We start from the raw sequence: 19,613 nt of genomic DNA, 5'->3' as shown, positions 1-19,613 counted from the left end.
CTACAAACCATCCTTTTTGGAGAAGGATCATCCTAGTAAGGATATAGGAGAAGGGTCCAAGCCCACGGAACCTAAAAGGAAAGAAGAGAAAGAGGAAGAAGATTGAGTTTTAACTCAATTGAAGAAGACTCAAGCTCATGTATTAGTATGGGGCTTGCTCATGGCTTTTCACAAGCATCATAGTGCTCTCTTGGATGCTTTAAATGGAAATGAGGTACCCATAGAAACTACACCATAGGAAGTGTTATCCCTCATAGGAGTTGAGGCCTCATTTCATCCTCTTCTCGCCTTTTCCAATGAGGAGCTTCCCCCCAAAGGAGCCACTCACACTAGACCTCTACAAATCACCATTGGTTGCATGGGCACCAAGGTTCCTATAGTGTTGATTAATAATGGATCCACATTGAATGTATGCCCTTTTAGAATTGCCTTTACCATTAGCATAGATGAGGAGACCATCATACCCTCTCTTTTGACCGTTAGGGCATTTGATTATACCTCAAGGAAATTTATGGGTACTTTCAAAGCTCCTTGCAAGATTGGCCCAATAGAGATAATTGTGGAATTCTATGTTATGGACATCACTCCTAACTACAACCTTCTCTTAGGAAGGGCATGGCTTCATCCTATTGGGCTATTCCCTCTTTTCTACACCAAAAGATGAAGATCCCGTGGAAGGGAGGAATTACTGTAGTGCTTGGTGATGGTGAGATCCTAGCACCAATTTGTGGACTTGAGGAAGGGGGAGGTGAGCTCCAAATGAGTGTTTTTGAATTTGTGAACATGGCTGACTATGAATTGAAGGATGAAAGGTATACTTTGGATTTTGTTGCATATTGTAGCCATATGGTGATTGCAATGATGAAGAACATAGGGTATATGCCTGGTATGGATCTTGGAAAAGAAGGAAGAGGGGTGGTTGAATTCCCCAATTTCAAGACTTAACTGACCAAGGAAGGCTTAGGATTCTTTGAAGGCTGCGACAGAATCAAGAAGAACCTTGGTACCTTTAATGGAAACTTTGTGAAGGAAGGGGGAAACTTCCCTTTCTTTTATGGTTGTCCCGAACTTTGGGTAGGTAAGGATGGAAATGTGTATCTGGGTTGGGAGATATTCTTCAATGAGAAGCTCACCTTCAAGAAGAAGCCTATGGTGGTGATCAAGGAAATTCGAGAAGAAGTCGACTGGGTGGATTACATAGATGCTGAAGCAATGGAGGCTATGTTGAAGATGGAGGGGGACGTGTTCATCATCACCAACGAGGAGCTAAGTGATCCTTCTGCCTTCATCATGCCTGTTGTGGGGCACCTTAATAATTGGACTTGGGTTGGGTTTTCTGAAAATGTGGGAAAGAAAGTGTGTAATGCAAGTCTCAATGTACTTTTCAATATTTTTAATAAGATGAATTCTAATTTGGCTTATTTTGATGTATCCCATAATATTGAAATTCTACACTTAAATGATGCAAATGAATTTGAAAATGAAATTAATAAACAATTAGAAAGTAAAATTGAACCTATGGAACCAACTTTTACAATTCTTAACTTGGGTAACGATGAGAATCCATGTTTAATTAAAATTGACTCAACCCTAAATGAAAAAGAAAGAAAAGATCTCAAAGAGTTGCTCACCAAATTTCAAGAGGTGTTTGCATGGTCCTATGAAGATATGCCCAGTATTGATCTCGGGAATAGCTCAACATCACATTCACACTCATGCTCACATGGTGCCTATAAAGCAAAAGTTGAGGTGTATGAGAACTGAATGGCTTCTAAAGATCAAAGAAGAGGTCATTAAGCAATTAAAGGTGGGGTTCATCAAACCCATACACCAAGCCGAGTGGATAGCCAATGTTGTGCCCGTACCCAAGAAATATGGGAAGGTGAGAATGTGTGTGGATTTTAGGGATTTGAACAAAGCTTGCCCTAAGAATGACTTCCCTCTTTCTCACATAGATGTCTTAGTGGACAACATAGCCAGTAGTGGCTTGATGTCTTTCATGGATGGATTATCGAGATAAAACCAAATCAAGATGGCTCCAAGGGATATGACCAAGACTACCTTCACCATAAAATGAAGAATTTATTGTTACACTGTAACACCATTCGGACTCAAGAATGCGGGTGCGACTTACCAAAGAATGGCCACAACATTGTTACATGATATGATTCATAATGAGGTAGAAGTGTATGCTGATGATATGATTGTGAAATCCAAGGAAAGAGAGGGTCACATTATTAACTTGAGGAAGTTCTTCAAAAGGATCAAGGAGTATAGGTTGAGATTGAACCCACAGAAATGCACCTTTGGAGTAACCACAAGGAAGTTGTTAGGCTTTTTGGTAAGTGATAGAGGAATAGAAGTTGACCCATCAAAAATCAAAGCCATATTAGAAATGTCTCCACCCAAAAGCGAGAAGGAGATAAGGTGATTGTTAGGCCGATTGCAATACATTAGCCGATTCATTGCCAAACTCACTTCCACTTATGAGTCCATCTTCAAGCTCCTAAGGAAGAATGTACCTATGAATGGAATGACGAATGTCAGAAAGTTTTTGAGCTCATTAAAGGATATCTCCTCCATCCACCTACCTTGATACCCTCGATGCATGGGAAACCATTACTCCTGTATCTCTCTATCATAGAGGATGCAGTTAGAAGTATGCTTGCACAAGAAGACAATGATAAGAATGAGTGGATCATATACTATTTGAGCAAGAGGTTCCATGATTATGAGACACCTATAGAAAAATCGTGCTTTGCTCTCGTATGGGCCATACAGAAGTTGAAACACATTATCCAACATTTCAAAATATGTTTAGTAGCTAGAATGGATCCCTTGAAGTACCTAATTGAGAAACCAGCTTTGAATGGAAGACAGTTAAGATGGCTGATCCTATTGGCAAAATTTGATTTGAAGTATGTGGCAAGGAAGACTATCAAAGGGAGTGTCGTGTCTGATTTTTATGCCGAGAATCCTACAAAATGAGAGGATAGTAGAGAAGATTTTCCAGATGAGGATATTTTGGATATTGAGCTAGAAGCATGGAAGATTTATTTCGATGGAATCATGAACCAATATGGAAATGGGATAGGAGTACTTTTAATCACTCCCGAAGGATCTCACATACCTTTGGTAGTTAAGTTGAACTTCAAGGCAACCAATAACATGGCAGAATATGAGGCTTGTATCGCCAGAATGAAAGCTCCCCGAGAGTTGGGGGTAAAAGAGGCCGAGGTCTTTGGAGATTTGACTTTGGTAATAGCTCAAGTGCAAAGGTTATGGAAAGTGAAGTAGTACTTAAAACTTTATCAGCAGTATCTAAAGGATTTGACCAAAACTTTTGACAAATTTAAGTACACGACCATCCCTAGAGCTCAGATTTAGTTTGCAAATGCCTTGGCTACTTTAGCTTCTATGGTTGAAGTACTCGAAGGAGTTCGGACATGACCTTTAGAAATTGAAGAAAGTTATGAGATGGTACACAAAGAGAAGACCAAAGCTTCAGTCTTGGTTATAGAGGAGGAAGGGATTCCTTGGTATTATGACATCACGAAATTCTTGGAGTTAGGGGTATATTTGGATGGTGTCGATGAGAAAGAGCATTGTTTGATTAGGATGATGGCAATGCAATACATCTTATGCGGAGGACAGCTTTATAAGAGATCCTATGATGATATACATCTTTGTTGTCTGAAGAAAGAAGAAGCCGAGAAAGTTATGGAAGCAATTCATCAAGGGATTTGTGGTCCTCACATGAATGGGAGAATGTTAGTCAAGAAGATCTTGAGAATAGGGTTTTATTGGAACATAATGGAGACCGATTGTGTAGACTTTGTGAAGAGTTTCCATGATTGCTAAATACATGCAAATTTGAATCATGTGCCACTGAGTGAGCTATACAACATGACATTTCCATGGCCTTTCTCAGTCGGGCGTAGATGTGATTGGAAGAATAGCCCCTAAGGCCTCGAATGGACATGAATACATCCTATTAGCAATTGACTACTTCACCAAGTGGGTGGAAGTGGCCTTCTACTCTATGTTAAAAGCCAAACATGTGGCTCAATTCATAGAGAATAACATCATTTGTCAATATGGGGTGCCCTAAGAGATTATCTCCAATAATGGTTCGCACTTTAAGGGGGAGGTTAGAACAATCATGGAACTATACAACATTGAGCATCACAAGTCTTCACCATATCGACCATAGACTAATGGGGCCATAGAAGCAGCCAATAAAAATATCAAGAACATCCTAGCCAAGATGGTAGTGACATACAAGGACTGGGCCAAAAAGCTCCCATTGCCTTATGGGGTTATAGAACTTCTATGCGTGCATCAACTGGGGCAAACCCCTACTCTTTGGTCCACCGTAGTGAAGCGATACTTCCCATTGAGGTGGAGATACAATCTTTGAGGGTACTAGTAGAAACCAAGGTCCTAGAGGAAGATTAGGTGAAACAAAGATATGAACAATTGGCTTTGATAGATGATAAGAGAGCTAGGGCACAATACCATGCACACGGATACCAAAAGAGGATTGCTAGAGCATTTAACAAAAAGGTAAGACCTAGAAACCTTAAGGAAGGGGACTTGGTTCTGAAAGTGTTTAGAGATGAAACCTTTGATACCAGAGGAAAGATGAAGCCAAGATGGTCTGGTCCTTTTATTATTAAGAAGATCATGTTAGGAGGTACTACAAGAATTACAGATTTGTATAGGAAAGAGATTCTTTGCCCAATCAGCATGGATAGACTCCGAAGATACCACATTTGAAAAGAAAAGAAAGAAAAAAGGCAGCTAGGTTGAAAACCTGAAAGGCAGCCTAGGAAAAAGTTAAGGCAAAAGGACCCCACTAGGTTGAAAACCCAAAAGGGCGATCTAGACAAAAGATAGGGGCAAAGACCATGGGCATGGAGAAAATTCCTCAAAGGACGTCATGGGCAAAAATTACATGGCATGGAAAAAAGAAAAGAAAAAGAAAAAAAAAAAGAAAAATAATGACAATAAGTAAAGATAATAAATGGGTGTTTCTCCCATTGCTCAAATTAAAAGATGATAAATTATTTCTATAGGGCATTTGGAACATTCCAATCCTTTATTAAATTCATAAGAAAAGACATGAGAATCTTAAAATGCAAAAAAGTAAAATTTGGGGAATATCAAGGTGGTCACTCAGTCTTTCTTTATTTTGATTGAACTTATGTAAGCTTTCTCAACTATGTGGACCCACTGCATGACAGGCTTTAAGTCATTTCTTATATCCTAAAGTTAAGTGAAACAATTGGAGCCTCTCAGATGGCCATATCCAGAAGAAGTAAAAGAGGGAGAGAGACAGCGTGAGTGAAAGGAAAAGAAAGAGAGAGAGAAAAAGAGAAAAATAAAAAATAAGTTCAAAGACGATATAGGAATCCTGCTAGGTCGAAGACCTAGGAAAAAATTAGGGATTGAGAAAAAGGATTCACTCATTTTGACTTGATGGTATAAGAAAGATACGAGGGAGATGAAAAGGAGTGAAAGCCTCTTTGGAACTAGATAAGGTGAAGGAAGACATGCAAAACCAAGCTCTCATGTTTTGAGTATGTTCTCGTATAGGTTTTATGGCCTAAAAGACTATTCAAGGCATAATGCAAGTACAAAACTTTCATTTGTCAAAGACCAAGGATAGCCAAATTGCATAAAGTTTCCACGAGTTTATAATTTAAGTACATATCCCAAATAAAAGCATAAATGTAAAAGATGTTCTTAAGATACAACTCAAAGTCTCAAACCAAATCTAAAGTGCAAGCATGTATGCTAAAAAGAAAAATAGTAAAAGCAACAAAAAGAAAGTATGCTACGTTATGTTGTGTCTGTGTCTGTGTCTGTTTGCAAGATCATTGAAAGCACCTCTTCCTCGATTGATGGCTCAGAGTTGACTCTGAATCTCCAGCACCATCACTGCCATCATCATTGACGGCATCGCCGCCACCATACAGCTGTCGAGAGTACTTAGTCAATTCCAACTTGAGGTTACTCGCAAGCCAAATGAGCTCCTCATGCTCCTGAATAGTGGGTTAAATTTTGAAGTAAAGGTTGTTAGAATAAGTGTTGGGATGCAAGAATAGAAAGTATAGAGAACAAGAATGGAAGAGAACTCATCGCCCACGTGCCATCGAGAAAAGGGTAGCCCATGACATTTGTATTACGGCCAACAGGGCGCTCCCGAGCAAAGCCATCAGGGTCGTAGGCATAGACTGACCAAGGCAAATGAGAAGGATCAATAAGAGTACTGGCAGCAATGCCCTCCTAACATAAATGTTTCATTTGAATGTTACTAATGTACAAGAATGCAAATAATGACTGATTAAAGAAAAATGAAAGAAGCAAGAACACATACCTAAATGGTGACAGAAAGCATAAGGCGAGCCCCACTAAACTTGTCATATTCTAGCTCATATGTGACCTGATTAGTAAAGGGGATGCTTGGCCCCCACAGGTCATACTCCGCATCCATCATGGAACGAGGAGCAAGCATGAACACTAGAGGATCCATGGGTCCCCAAGGCCCGTCCTCCCTCGCCAGCTGGCAGCACACCCTCTCCTCTAAGTAGATCACCCTTAATCCACCGCCCTCAAGGGGTTGAGAGAGACTCAAAGCAAGTATGGTAGTTGCCTCTAAGCCTAGGTCCGCCACAGGGGCAACTCCGGCCCAAGGACTCCATATGATCTATGACAACGCATGGGGTTAGAAAGAGAACCTTAAGAAGTATGCAAATAGTGAAAGCAATATATGTTTCTAACTTACATCATTTGGAGAGAGCTTGTCAAGGTGAGCTCGAAGCAAGGTGACCCTCCTCAAGTCCACCGCAGCCCCCCTGGTAATGAGACCATACTTCACGGCCTAGTGCTAAATATGAGAATGTACAAGATTTAAAAAATAGCAATTTGCAAGACAACAGTTTGCAAGATTCAGAGATAGTAGTTTGCAAAATGACAGTTTGCAAAATGACAGTTTGCAATATGCAAGATGATAGTTTGCAAGGTTCAAATATGGTACAATTTGCAAGACACATATGGTAGGGTAACTATGAGAGACCGGAAAACTTGGTTGCTCTCAGAAAAGGGTGTAGTGGCACCTTCCCTTTTTAGGATCATATGGAGTCGCCACTTGTTTTATAAGTAAAATAAGAAAACTATACAAATTACAACATATTTTGAATAATATGGTTCTTATTAATTGGAAATAATTACATCATGGTAGAAAGAATTTTACATTGCTTTGATTCCTAGGTACAATCTAAAAAAAGAAAAAAAATACAAAGCCTTGTTTCCTAGTTACATTCTACCCCAAAATAAAAATAAGACACTAAATCTACTAACCTAAAATTCTAAGGTTTGGGGGCTAGGTTACAGGATGGGAAGGTGTTAGGCACTCACCCTACCCAAACAGAGTCTGATCTTCTAGACTTTAAATGACCTTTTAAATACCCATAAAAAATGACGTGCCAATTGTGGTATCAGTATTCTCAGATCTAAAATGTGCAGAATACTAGATCTGTTGCATTTATACAAAGAGAAATCACATCTGAATTTTTATTTGTGAAAAGAAAGATTTTTTATGAGAAGTTTCAAATTAGCAAAATGAGTTTTGTTATAAAAATTTTGATTTGATTTTTTAGATAACAAGGAATGGATTTTTTTAGAAATTCCCAAATTTGATTTCTTAATTAAATAATAGAATGGATCCCTAAAAGGAAAATCTAAATCTGATTGTTTAATTAAGAAACATAATGGGTTTTAAAAGAAATTGGAGATTTGATTTTTTAAAGTTAAAAAAGAATGAATTTTTAGAATAAAATTCAGTTTTGATTTTTGTGTCTTAGAAGACAAAAGAGGTTTTGAAAAATAACTTCAGATTTGATGAAAGGGTCATTTTAGTCATCTTCCAAAACTAAATTATGGGTACAAAATTGAGTGTCTAAAGAATGCCCCTCATTGACATAGCTGGAAAAGCGAATGTCAATGTAAAATAAAGACACTGATTTTAGAAACCATGATTTAATCAAGGTTGATTTTTCAAAAATTTCCTAGCCCTAGAACCTAGAATCTTGAGATGTAGAACTAGTGTTTTATTATTTTACAAAAAATAAGAACTGTGGACATCTAATCTACTTGATAATTGATGAACCTGGATAAAATCTTGAATGCTGATCTCTATTCGCTCAATTTGAATTGAAATGATTGAGAACTCTATTCGCCCAATCTAGAATAAGGTGACCAAAAATTGTATTGGTCCGATCTGAAAGTCGATGGAAAACTCTATTCTCTCAATCTGACTTGGAATGATCGAGAACTTTATTCACCTAATATGGAATAAGGTGACCAAAAACTGTATTCGTATGATCTGAAAGCCGATGAAGAACTCTATTCACTCAATTTGACTTGGAATGATTGAGAATTCTATTCACCCAATTTGGAATCAGGTGACCGAGAACTGTATTTGCCCGATCCAGATTGAGGTGACCAAGAACCGTATTCGCCCGATCTAGAAGCCGACTGAGAACTTTATTCACCCAGTCTGACTAGGAATGACTAAGAACTCAATTCGACCAATTTGGAATGAGGTGATCGAGAACTATATTCGCCCGATCTAAAAATCTATTAAAGAGAAGTCAAATTAGAATTTTGATGACTGAGACTTTATCCGCTCCATTTAGGGAATTTTCCCTTCCTTATTGTTTCACTTGATCAATTTTATTCCTTGTGAAATTATTTTTTCTTTTTTTTTTCTTTTCTTTTTTTTTATTTTAACGCTTGAGTTATTTATTTGAAAATTTTCTATTCTTCTTTCTTTTCTTCTTTTTTCCAACATAATTGATGCCACGGGTTTTGAAAACATTTCTAAAAAATTTTTAAGACCATTTTTTTTATCTCTTTTTTTTTTTTTTTAATAATTTCCCTTTCAATTTTTTTTTTTCATTTCATTCATCATTTTATTTTCATTCATTCTTTCTTTTCATTCATTTTTCTTTTATTTCACTCATTTTCTTCATCTCTCATTCATTTTTTAAAACCTTTTTTTTTTTAATGATTTAACTCAAGTTTGATCAAGTCAACTCAGTCAAACTTGAGTTGACTCAACAACTCAAGTAAAAAAAAGCAAGGGGGGCTAAAATTTTGATCCCCTTTTGTTTTTTACTCCTTTCATCTTTTTTACTTCTTCTTTGTTCCTCTTCCTCCATTGTTACCATTTCAAGCTCTATTCCTATTGCATTTTCTATTTTTCCACACCATTTCTTGCATAGAAAATCACTTCTCTAGTCTTCCAAACTTGATTTCTTCCATTCCCTTGAATATTTCTTTAGATATTTGAATTTTTGTGCCTCTTTGAAAAACCCATTTTTGGAACCCATTTCCCTTTTTCTTCCCCCCACTTCCACAACATTTCCTCGTGGACCACCTTACTTTCTTACATTCAATGGGAAGAAGTATCATTCATCAATAGAATGGAATGATGAAGAGGGACTTCTTCAAGTCCCAAGCACTCATGCTCCACACTCATCCAAAAAAAAATTCAAGGTGAGCTCATTTTTTTTTTTTGTTGATACATTTGTTGATTTCTTGTTTTGTTGGGAAATTTATGATGAGGCATTGTCATTTTGTTGTCATTTGCTCTTGTGGGAATTTTTGGATATTGTATGATTTGGATGGAAATCATTGTGTAGGCATGTTGATTTTTTGGGGCATTTTTGAATTGTTGAGTTGTATTATCAAGTTTGGATAATGTTGGTTATTAGTTGAGATTTGTGTTGGATATTATTTTAGACATTGTTGGAAAATTTTTGATTGATTGTGAATTTGTTATGTAACCATAATTGGGTAAGCTCATTTTTTATGGGTAATGGGAATTTTGTTGGGATGTTTGTGCATTATTTTTCATGGGCATGGAAAGAAATTTTTTTTTTTAGGTGTTATATTTCATGGGTACGGAAAGAAATTGTTTTTCTTTGGGTTGGATATATGTTTGGGTCATTTTTGGATGAATTTATGGAGATGAAAGATTTTTGGGTTGATTGGAATATTGTAGGGTGTTTTAGAATCTAAATTTGTGAAATGGCATTTGGGTCTAGCTAATTTTTTATGAGGGCATCTTTACTTTGTTGGTTAGGATTTTGGAGTAAGTATTTTTGGAACAGGGCATTCTTATGGATATCATGATGATTGGCAAAGGTTTTTTTTTTTTTTTTTTTTTTTTTTTTTTTTTTGCTCATGTGGGTTATCCTTGTTAATTGCAGAATCTCAAAAGATGAGGTAGTCTACAGTTACTGAAACATAGGTGGGCAACACTATCCGCTGACATTAGAAATGTCATCCATGAAGCTGGCTTCCAAACCTTTTTCCAAGCTCTTTTGGATTACGACACCACTAAATACAAGGATCTTCAACTGCTTGTTGCATTATTTGAGCAATTCTAGGATAACACTTGTACCTTTCATTTTCCGGGCATTGGAGAGGTAATGTTAACACCATATGACTTCTCAGCCATACTGGCTTACAATTGGGTAGTGAGAGAATTAAGGGTAATGATTCAATTTCACCTGCGGAGATTAGGAGTTTATTGGGTGTGATCCCTCCACAAATCAATGGTAAAAATGTGTCCTTGATGTGGCTGTATTTTAATATTGATAAGTGTGAGATTGTGGCAACTAGCACTCGGATGTTTATGCTCCTTTTCATTGGGACTCTCTTGTGCCCTGACTTGGGAAGTACGGTGAATTACGCTACTTGTGGAGTTTGTGGGACATCAATCGAATCAAAAATTGTGATTGGGGTAGCATGGCTTATGCGAACCTCTTACACTTTATGCCTTAGCTTTCTCGGCGTAGTCTTTCAAGCTTAGGAGGTGTATTGTTCGTTTAGCAGGTGATATTTAAATTCTTGGTTGGGTGTATTTTGCAAAGGTTATTTGTGTTGTTATTGATGTGTGCTGATATTTTTTTAGGTTTGGATGTACGAATATTTTAGGGTTGGTCCACAACTTTTGGAAGATATTGATGATATGTTTTTAAAGTTCCTTTGTTGGTTGCCTAAGTGTCGTCTATCAATGCCCCCCAAGCGTTCTTTGTAAGCTTGGTGAATGGTGAATGGTGATTGATGGCTTAGATGCCGATGAGGTGATTTTTTTTTTTAGGTCTTTTTTTTTTTTTTTTTTTTGTGGGTATGGCATCTCTTTTCGTTTTGGATTTTTTGTGATTTTTTTTTTTTTTGGGTTCTTTGTGATGTTTAGATGTCCTTAAACCCTTGGCTAAGATGTATGGAGCATGATGAATGTGTATGGGCTCAGGAGTTGAATGAGCATCAGGTCTTGTTTGAATGTGGCCAAGGTAGATACTGGTATCTTGGAGATCAGGTGCTTCCACAGGTTCACCATGTATATCCTCCTGGCACGATTCCTGCCCATCCTTGTCCTTCTATCCGGTTGGCAAACCTTCTGAGTAACAAAGAAATAGCTTGTGCTCAAATCGGCCTTGTTGTTCCTGGTACATCAAGAGACTTCATTAAATTTGTCAAGGCTCACTTATAGGGTTGCTTGGCTGACATCTCAGGAGCATCAGTAAACTTCTTTCTTTTCCAAATTAATTTGCATCATTTTTTTCATTTTTCCCTTTGTCAAAATGTCTGAATGTTGCATCCTAGTGGTCCTCCTACTTCTTTCACGAAGACATATCCCAATTTTCCAACATGACAATACAAGATAATGAATTCTGATGGATCTTACAGCTCTATGGATCTAGATCGGCCGGAGTATACCTTGAACATCGCTTGGACTGGCCTGGTACATTTCAAAACCCTTTGGTCTCTCGTCTCATTCTCTGTTTACCTAGCTATTTCTAAACTTGTGGCCTTATGCTCTAGTGGGTGTTAATCTTATGGAGGAAAGCATGCAAATGATTGGAAGTTTGCAGCTGGTGGCACGCACGTAATCTTCCCAACATGTGCTTAATGAAGTGAATTGGGTAAAAGATGACACTTCTTTATTGTCTTTTTCTAGGCTTCATAGTAATGAACTTAACGCTTGTCTTTGATGATTTTGCAGTGCAATTGAATGGTGAATGCTAAGGCCAACACAAGATCTTTGGAAGAAAGAATCAGAAACCTTGAATTTCAAAATAGGCAACAAGAATCTTGGCTTTATGCAAGTCAAGAGCGAGAAGGAGACACAAAGGGTGGTTCTTCTAGGGGTGGGTCTAGAAGATCTTCCCATAGGCGGACTCAAAGTCTGAATGATGCTTGACTTGTGTTTTAATTTTCCTGGAAGAGACAAAATATTCCTTAGTCAAACAATTTGTATTAATTTCCTCTTTTAGCTCCTTGTCCTTAGATGACTTTAGCCCTACTAGGATTTTGATGAGACAAGTTTAGAATTCACCAGATAAAGCTTTGTAGAGTACAATTTGAACTTATCTGACCAATTTTGATGTGATTGTACTCACCTAAATGAGGCATAGTCGAATGCCCCTAGTTTGGAAATTTATGCATGGTGATTTCTTTAGGAAAAAAGTTTTTTTTTTTGGGAAAAAAGATGATTGATTTGATTTTTTTTAGAAAAGGAGATAAGGCATGGCTGAATGCCCCTAGTTTAGAAAATGAATGCATGATTTTGAAAATTTTGAGTTGGTTAATTTCTCTTCTCCCTTCTCTCTCTCTTTTTTTTTTTTTTTTGAAACAAATGATGATGATGATTTTTTTTGTGAAAAATGAACGAGGCATGCTCAAATGCCCCAGTTTAAAAATCAATGTGAATTTTTGGAGAAATTTTATTGCACAACTGCTTTTTGGAATGAAGAATAAGGCCAAAATGGACCAAAAAAGGTGCCCAAAAACACAAAATAAGCCGAAATTCCCGCAGGGGGACTGGGTGCCAGTCAACACTCTTGGAGTGCCGATTGGCACACGTAATTTTACCCCGACTTTTCGCATTTTTTATGCATTTTCCTCTTCTTATTTTTTTGAAACATATTTTTATCCGTTTCGGACTATGAAACACTTCCCCAATCAACTTCAAACTCTCAGAACTTATTTAAACATGGTTAGAGATTAGCAGAGCCTATCTTAGCATTAAACCTGTAAACAAATCTCTACATCAAAGCTATCAAGAAATTAGCAATCACATACAAGAATTATTCATGGCTAACAATCAAAACATTCCTCATTCAATCACACCTGATATCAATAGATGGGTTTGTAGCTTTGATTTTGTTACCAAGATCAATTTCACTACCTTCAAGCTAAAGGGGATCAAGGACCTAAGGAATGTCAAGATCAAGTGGGATTTTCTCTGTGCCGCTGTGAAATTCTGGGATATTGAGGACCATGTATTCTTGTTTAACACTACTGAACTTTGTCCTACAATTGAGGAATTTTCTGCTATTCTGGGTTATGAGTTTGGCAAAAAGTCTATAGCAGTTTCCTATGATCCCAAGCATAGGGAGATTTTATCTAACGCCCTAGGCCTTTCTACTTCAATTACCAGTAGTATGATTGAAAGCCATATGGTGAATCTTCATGCAGTTGTTATAAGGCCTAGTGATAAACGTACTATTGGTCTATCTAACAACATGTAGAAAAATTTTGGTTTAGTTCTCTGCTTCATGGGAGAATTCTTGCCTTGCTTAGGAAGACCTAGCTTTGTAGATGCTTGAGTCATAGGAATTGTGAGTCAAGTGAGGGATGGTGATAACCCTGCTTCTTTGATTTTGGCAAAAACTCTTTTAGGGCTGGACTCTGTATTTCTTATTGGAGAATCACAACCATTCCTCAGGAGTCCCTTGACTTTATAGATATGGTTGATGGAGAGACTGGACATGATAACTACACCCACTGTTGCCAATTATGGTCCTAGTAATTTCCCTAGTGAGGCTGTCCTCAAGACCAAGTGTCAGACTAAAAGTGATTGGGTAAAATTTTGGGCAAGAAATCCAATATCTCAATCTACTGGGATTGTTATTGGTGGAAGTGCCCACCCCCTTTGTTGCGATCTCCAAGAGTAGATCATATCTTCTTGGTTGGCTTAAGAAGGACAAATTTCTATAAGGCTGATAAACTCTTCAAGTAATTCCAGTATGAACAAGGGATGCCCGGTGGTAGAGGAAGAAAACATTTTTTTCTTGTGGACACAACTCCTACTTTTGTAAGGAACATGCTATTAGGCTTGGAAATGGCTGACCCAGTAGATCAATCTTTTGTTAAGGTTTACTTTCACAAAATGACCGTGGAATACACTAACTAGCTTGTGGGAAAGATTAGGGATAAAGAGATTGACATAGCTTCTATGAGGAAACAGTTTCTTGAAGATAGCAAAAGCGAGCAAGAGGATAACAACTACGAGTTCAAAAGAAGGGATAGAGACTAAGGGTCACTTACTATAGATGGAACTAATGAACAATCAAAGAAGAAAAAGCTAAAGAAAACTTGATTCTTTTATTTTTGGCTATGAACATGTTTATTTAAGAAGTTAGTTTGAAACTTTTAGCTTTAGGAATTATTTAGGACTTTCGGCTTCAGGGTTCTATTTAGGGTTTGCTTTGTTTGGTTTATGTTTGGGTTTAAGGTTTATGTAATGGCATGGTTTGTGTTAATGGAATAGTTGAATCTTGGCAAAAAAATTTCTTAAATACTTGATGTGTGAATGGTGGGTTTGGGTGAGTTCAGACCGGACCAATATATGGTTGCCTACGTACCTCCTTAGTAGAAGGATCATGTCATCATGTAGTTCATTTTATTTGCCTTAATTTTTGCTTAGGCCGCCCTTTCGAATTTTCAACCTAGCAGGCTCTCTCACTTTTTTATTTTTTTAACGAACTTAGGAAAGAAAATGACATAATCTAAAACCACTTCAAATGTGGCCATTCATTAGACTACCACCTCAAATGTGGTATTTCTTCAATTGATCCATATTAGTTGGCTCAGTGAAAGGATTTGTGTCTAAGTCCATTAACCTTACTGCTCCCCTTGAGTACATCTGCTTAATGATACATGGACTTGCCCAATTTTGCTTAAATTTTCCATTTGTTTCCTGAATCGAGGCTCGAATCTCCTTCAGCACTAGATCTCTTGTCTTCAAATCTTTAGCTCTCACTTTCTTGTCAAAGACTTTTCTTAGTCTCCTCTGGTAACCTTGAATGTGATACAAGGCCTTGAGCCTCTTCTCATCTATCATGCATAATTGGTCATACCTACTCTGCAACCAATCTACTTCAGGGATTTCACTCTCCAATACTGTTCTCAATGAACGAACACCCATTTCAATGGGAAGGACTACCTCCATCCCATACACCAATGAATAAGGAGTGCCTCCTGTGGATGACCGAATTGATGTCCTGTATCCCCAAAGTGCATAGGGCAACTGTAAATGCCAATACCTGTAGTTCTTCATGCTCTTCTTCAAAATCCACCCTATGTTCTTGTTTGCAACCTTAATTGCTCCATTCGTCTGAGGACGATAGGGTGATGATTTGTGGTGCCGAATTTTGAACTCTTAAAGTAGCTTCTTTGTTTCTCCCTTGAAGTGCAGCCCGTTATCTAAGATAATTTCATGTGGTACCCCATATCAGCAGATGATATTAATCTGAATAAACTGAGCAACTTTCTTCGAGTTCAATACCCTATACGCGGTAGCTTCCATCTATTTAGTGAAATAATCAATAGCTACCAATACGAATTTATGACCATTTGATGTAGTTGGGTGAATCTTCCAAATAATATCTATTCCCCATGTAGAGAACGGTCATGGTGAAGTCATTATATGTAATGGCATCGGCGGCATGTGCTTCAGATCTCCATAGACTTGGCACTGGTGACATTTCTGAACATGAGCTGCACAATCTGCCTCCATAATAGTCCAATAATAACCTTGTTTCATTATCTTTCGTGACAACATGTGTGCATTCATATGTGACTCATGGACTTTCTCAATTATTTGTTGTGCTTCCTTAGTAGTAACACAAAGGAGATGAATTCCATCATACAATCTTCTATACAGCCTTTCACTACAAATAATGTAATTAGTGGATAATCTCTGGATAGTCATTTGGTCATTCTTATCTACAAACTTCGGGTTTGTCCCCTCCTTGAGGTACTGTAAATTATTTCTCTGTCTCCTTCTCTAGACATGCAATAAGCAGGCTCTTCTTTTTGTTCTACCACTATCGGCCAAGCTTGGTCTTCCTTGGGCCCATCCATCATGGATACCATTGTTGCTAAAGCATCTGCAATTTGATTCTGCATTCTTGGCACATATTGGTATCGAATCTTTCTGAACTTTGATGCTAAGTTTTGAAGACATTCATAATAAGGCACTAGCTTTCCTTCCTTAATCTTCCACCTATTCTGAATCTAATAAATTATCAAGGCTAAGTCACTATACACTTCCAACTCTTCCACTCCAAGACTATGGGCTGCTTGTAATCCAATAATGCAAGCCTCATATTCTGTGGCGTTATTAGTTGCAGGAAAGTTGAGCCTACTAGAGAATGGGATATGTGTCCCTTTTGGAGAAATTAGGAGAACTCCAAGGCCACTTCCATTCTGATTAGTTGCTCTATCAAAATACATCTTCCATGATTCTAACCCTATCCCCATAATATCTTCATCTGGAAAGTCCCCTTGGATTTCTTCGGCTTCTTCAGGTGAATAATGAGCTAAGTGAAAGGCAATTGTTCTCCCCTTTATAGACTTTTGAGTCACATATTTGATATTAAATTCTAAAAAAAGCAAAACCCATTTAGTTGTCTTCTCATCTTGTACTAGCTTCTCCATTAGATACTTCAAAGGGTTCATTCTAGCTATGAACAAGACCTTGAAAGCAAGCATGTAATGTCTGAGTTTTTAGGTAGCCCATACAAGTGCTACACATGTCTTCTCAAGTGCTGTATACTTCTCTTCATAAGCCAACATATTCTTGCTAATATAATAAATTGCATTCTCTTTTCTAGATTCCTCTAAATATTGAGCAAGCAAATCCCCTTTGTTGTATCTTTGGTTATGAGATATAACAATAATGGCTTCTCAGGCACCAGTGGAACCAATATTGGTGGCTTCATCAAATAACTCTTAATCTTCTCAAAGGCTTCTTTACATTGTTCATTCCATACAGTGGGAACTTCTTTCTTAATCAATCGCAAAAAGTGGTTCACATGTCATGGTAAGTTGGGCTATGAACCTGCTTATGTATTGTATCCTCCCTAAAAACCCTTAGATCTCCTTCTCAATCCTTGGAGGCTTCATTTCTACAATTTCTTTGACCTTCTCAGGATCTACTTCAATTCCTCTCTAACTTACCATAAACCCCAACAATTTTCCGGATGTCACGTTGAAAGTGCACTTCTTCGAATTCAACCACAACTTATAAAATCGGATTCCCTCAAAGAACTTCCATAAAGCCGGTATGTACCCTTCACAGTCTTTGGACATCACTATCATGCCATCCACATAAAATTCTACTTCTTTGTGTATCAAATCATGGAACAGAGTAGTGGTTGCCCATTGGTAAGTGACACTAGCATTCTTAAGGCCAAATGGCATGACCTTGTAGCAATAGGTCCCCTATGGAGTAATAAAGGATGTCTTCTCCATGTCTTCTGGAGCCATCTTTACTTGATTGTATCCCGAAAAGCCATCCATGAATGACAGCAATGCATGTCCAGCCATATTATCAACCAAGATATCAATATGAGGCAAGGGAAGATCATCCTTCGAGTTGGCCTTATTAAGGCCTCTAAAGTCTACACAAATTTTCACCTTCCCGTCCTTCTTTGATACTAGAACCACATTAACTAACCATCCTGGGTAATTTACCACCCTCAAGAATCCCACATTGTACTGTTTCTCAACTTCTTCCTTGATCTTGAGAGTCCTCTCTGGCTTTATCCTTCATAACTTCTGTTTAACTGGCTTTATGGCTAGGTATGTAGAAATGCAATGTTGCACTATATTTGTATCAATCCCGGGCATATCCTCATATAACCATGCAAACACCTCTTTAAATTCCTTCAGTAGTGTGACGAATGCATCCTTCTCATAGGAAGTTAAGGTATTACCAATTTAGACTATCTTAGATTCATCATCAATTCCCAAGTTAATAGATTGGGTTTCTTCCTTTATAGGTTCTACATGTCCTTGTTTTAATTCCTCAATATTAAAAGTTTCTTTATTAATTTCTAAAATAAACATATTTAAAGAAAACAAATAAGTAGAAGCAGAAATTATATTATAAGGAGTAGAATTCTTAACAAACTTAATAGGAATGGACTCTATAGGAATAGAAACACGATCACAAACAAACTCAACAAGAATAACAATACTAGCAGAGATAGAAACAATGTTTTTCGCAAGAGTAAATGGTTCGGTGGCCTTGATCTTCTCTAGGGTGGGCAGCTCCCTCCCATGCCCAGTTCTTCAACTTAATTTTGGCTTCAACAATGGCAACTAGCTCCCAGTGAGTTCCTTCTTCCTTTAGCATCAACACTCCGGGGTCTTCATCCATATAATTTGGGCTTTCACCATCAACTTCCATATCTACAAGCTTGTCAAATGCATAGCCATCTAGGTGCTCTATACTGTCCATCCATTCCCCAAATAAATCTTGCCTCCCTTTGTTGCTTGGGCGGACATATTAGGGGAAGTACTCTAATTCGCTTCCCTCCATTCTCTCATCTTCCCCTTCAAAATCCTCCAAAGTTAAGTTTTTTAAGCTATAGATCATTAGATTTCTACCCAGTGTCTCCAATCTTGCATCTATGTCATCTTCTTCATCAATGTATGCAGTTAATAAGCCAAACTCTGAATTATGAAATGAACCAAGCTCTGGAATCTCCCTACCATGCTTATCATATCAAGGGCCAGATTTTGAACTGGCATCTGTAATGCAACTCCAATCCAAAGGTCACTTACAGCTTTTGCATCATCTTCTATGTCTTCATTATAATAGTCCACATCATCATCAAAATTGTCTTCATAGAAGGCTCCCGCATCTTCGTCCTCTTTATCACTAGGGGGTTCACCCCTATCATTGCCACTATCTCGGCTATCATAGTCTTCACTATTACTTCCTTCACTATCATTTCCATCACTGTTATGGTCTCCACCATCACTGTTTTCACTATCATCACTATTGCTGTCACCATTATTATCATCTTTACTGCCGGTATCTTCATCATCATCACTAGGGCCTTCTCCCCCTTCATCATCTTCATCATCCATTCTTGCCTCATAAGGGCTCTTCAATGCGTGTTAGCATGCTTCCCAGTATTGTTCCTCTTCTATGTTAAAGATAGCATCTCCCAATAGGGTAGTCATTACATCAAGATCCATGTAATTTGCCCAATTATTTGGGACCCAATTTGTATTTTCCTCCTTCAGTTTTGGAAGCTTATAATTACAATCAAGGAATAATTCAAATCCGGGCACCATTTTCGATTCAGGATCATATCTCAGTTCAGGAAATCCCCAGTAATGTTGACTATCTCCAGCTTTGACAAACTTTCCATTCAGTGTAAGAGTGTATGGCTTTAAGGGTTCTAGGGAACTAGGAAGTCCCTTTTCTTTAGTCTTTGCGCGGTCCATCCTCC

General features: G+C 37.8%; 1 protein-coding gene across 1 annotated transcript; it reads right to left on the bottom strand.

The window, feature by feature from the left end:
• Positions 1-18,658: 18,658 nt before the first annotated feature.
• On the bottom strand, positions 18,659-19,245 carry LOC126719728 (uncharacterized). The gene is made up of 2 exons (XM_050422256.1): positions 18,937-19,245; positions 18,659-18,868 (listed from the first exon to the last, which is right to left on the bottom strand). The coding sequence occupies exons 1-2, from the start codon at positions 19,243-19,245 to the stop codon at positions 18,659-18,661; spliced, it is 519 nt and encodes a 172-aa protein (XP_050278213.1).
• Positions 19,246-19,613: the final 368 nt, after the last annotated feature.

The sequence above is a fragment of the Quercus robur genome, chromosome 3, assembly GCF_932294415.1.
Source record: "Quercus robur chromosome 3, dhQueRobu3.1, whole genome shotgun sequence".
NCBI classification, from domain to species: domain Eukaryota; kingdom Viridiplantae; phylum Streptophyta; class Magnoliopsida; order Fagales; family Fagaceae; genus Quercus; species Quercus robur.
This window is presented reverse-complemented; position numbering and strand designations above follow the sequence as displayed.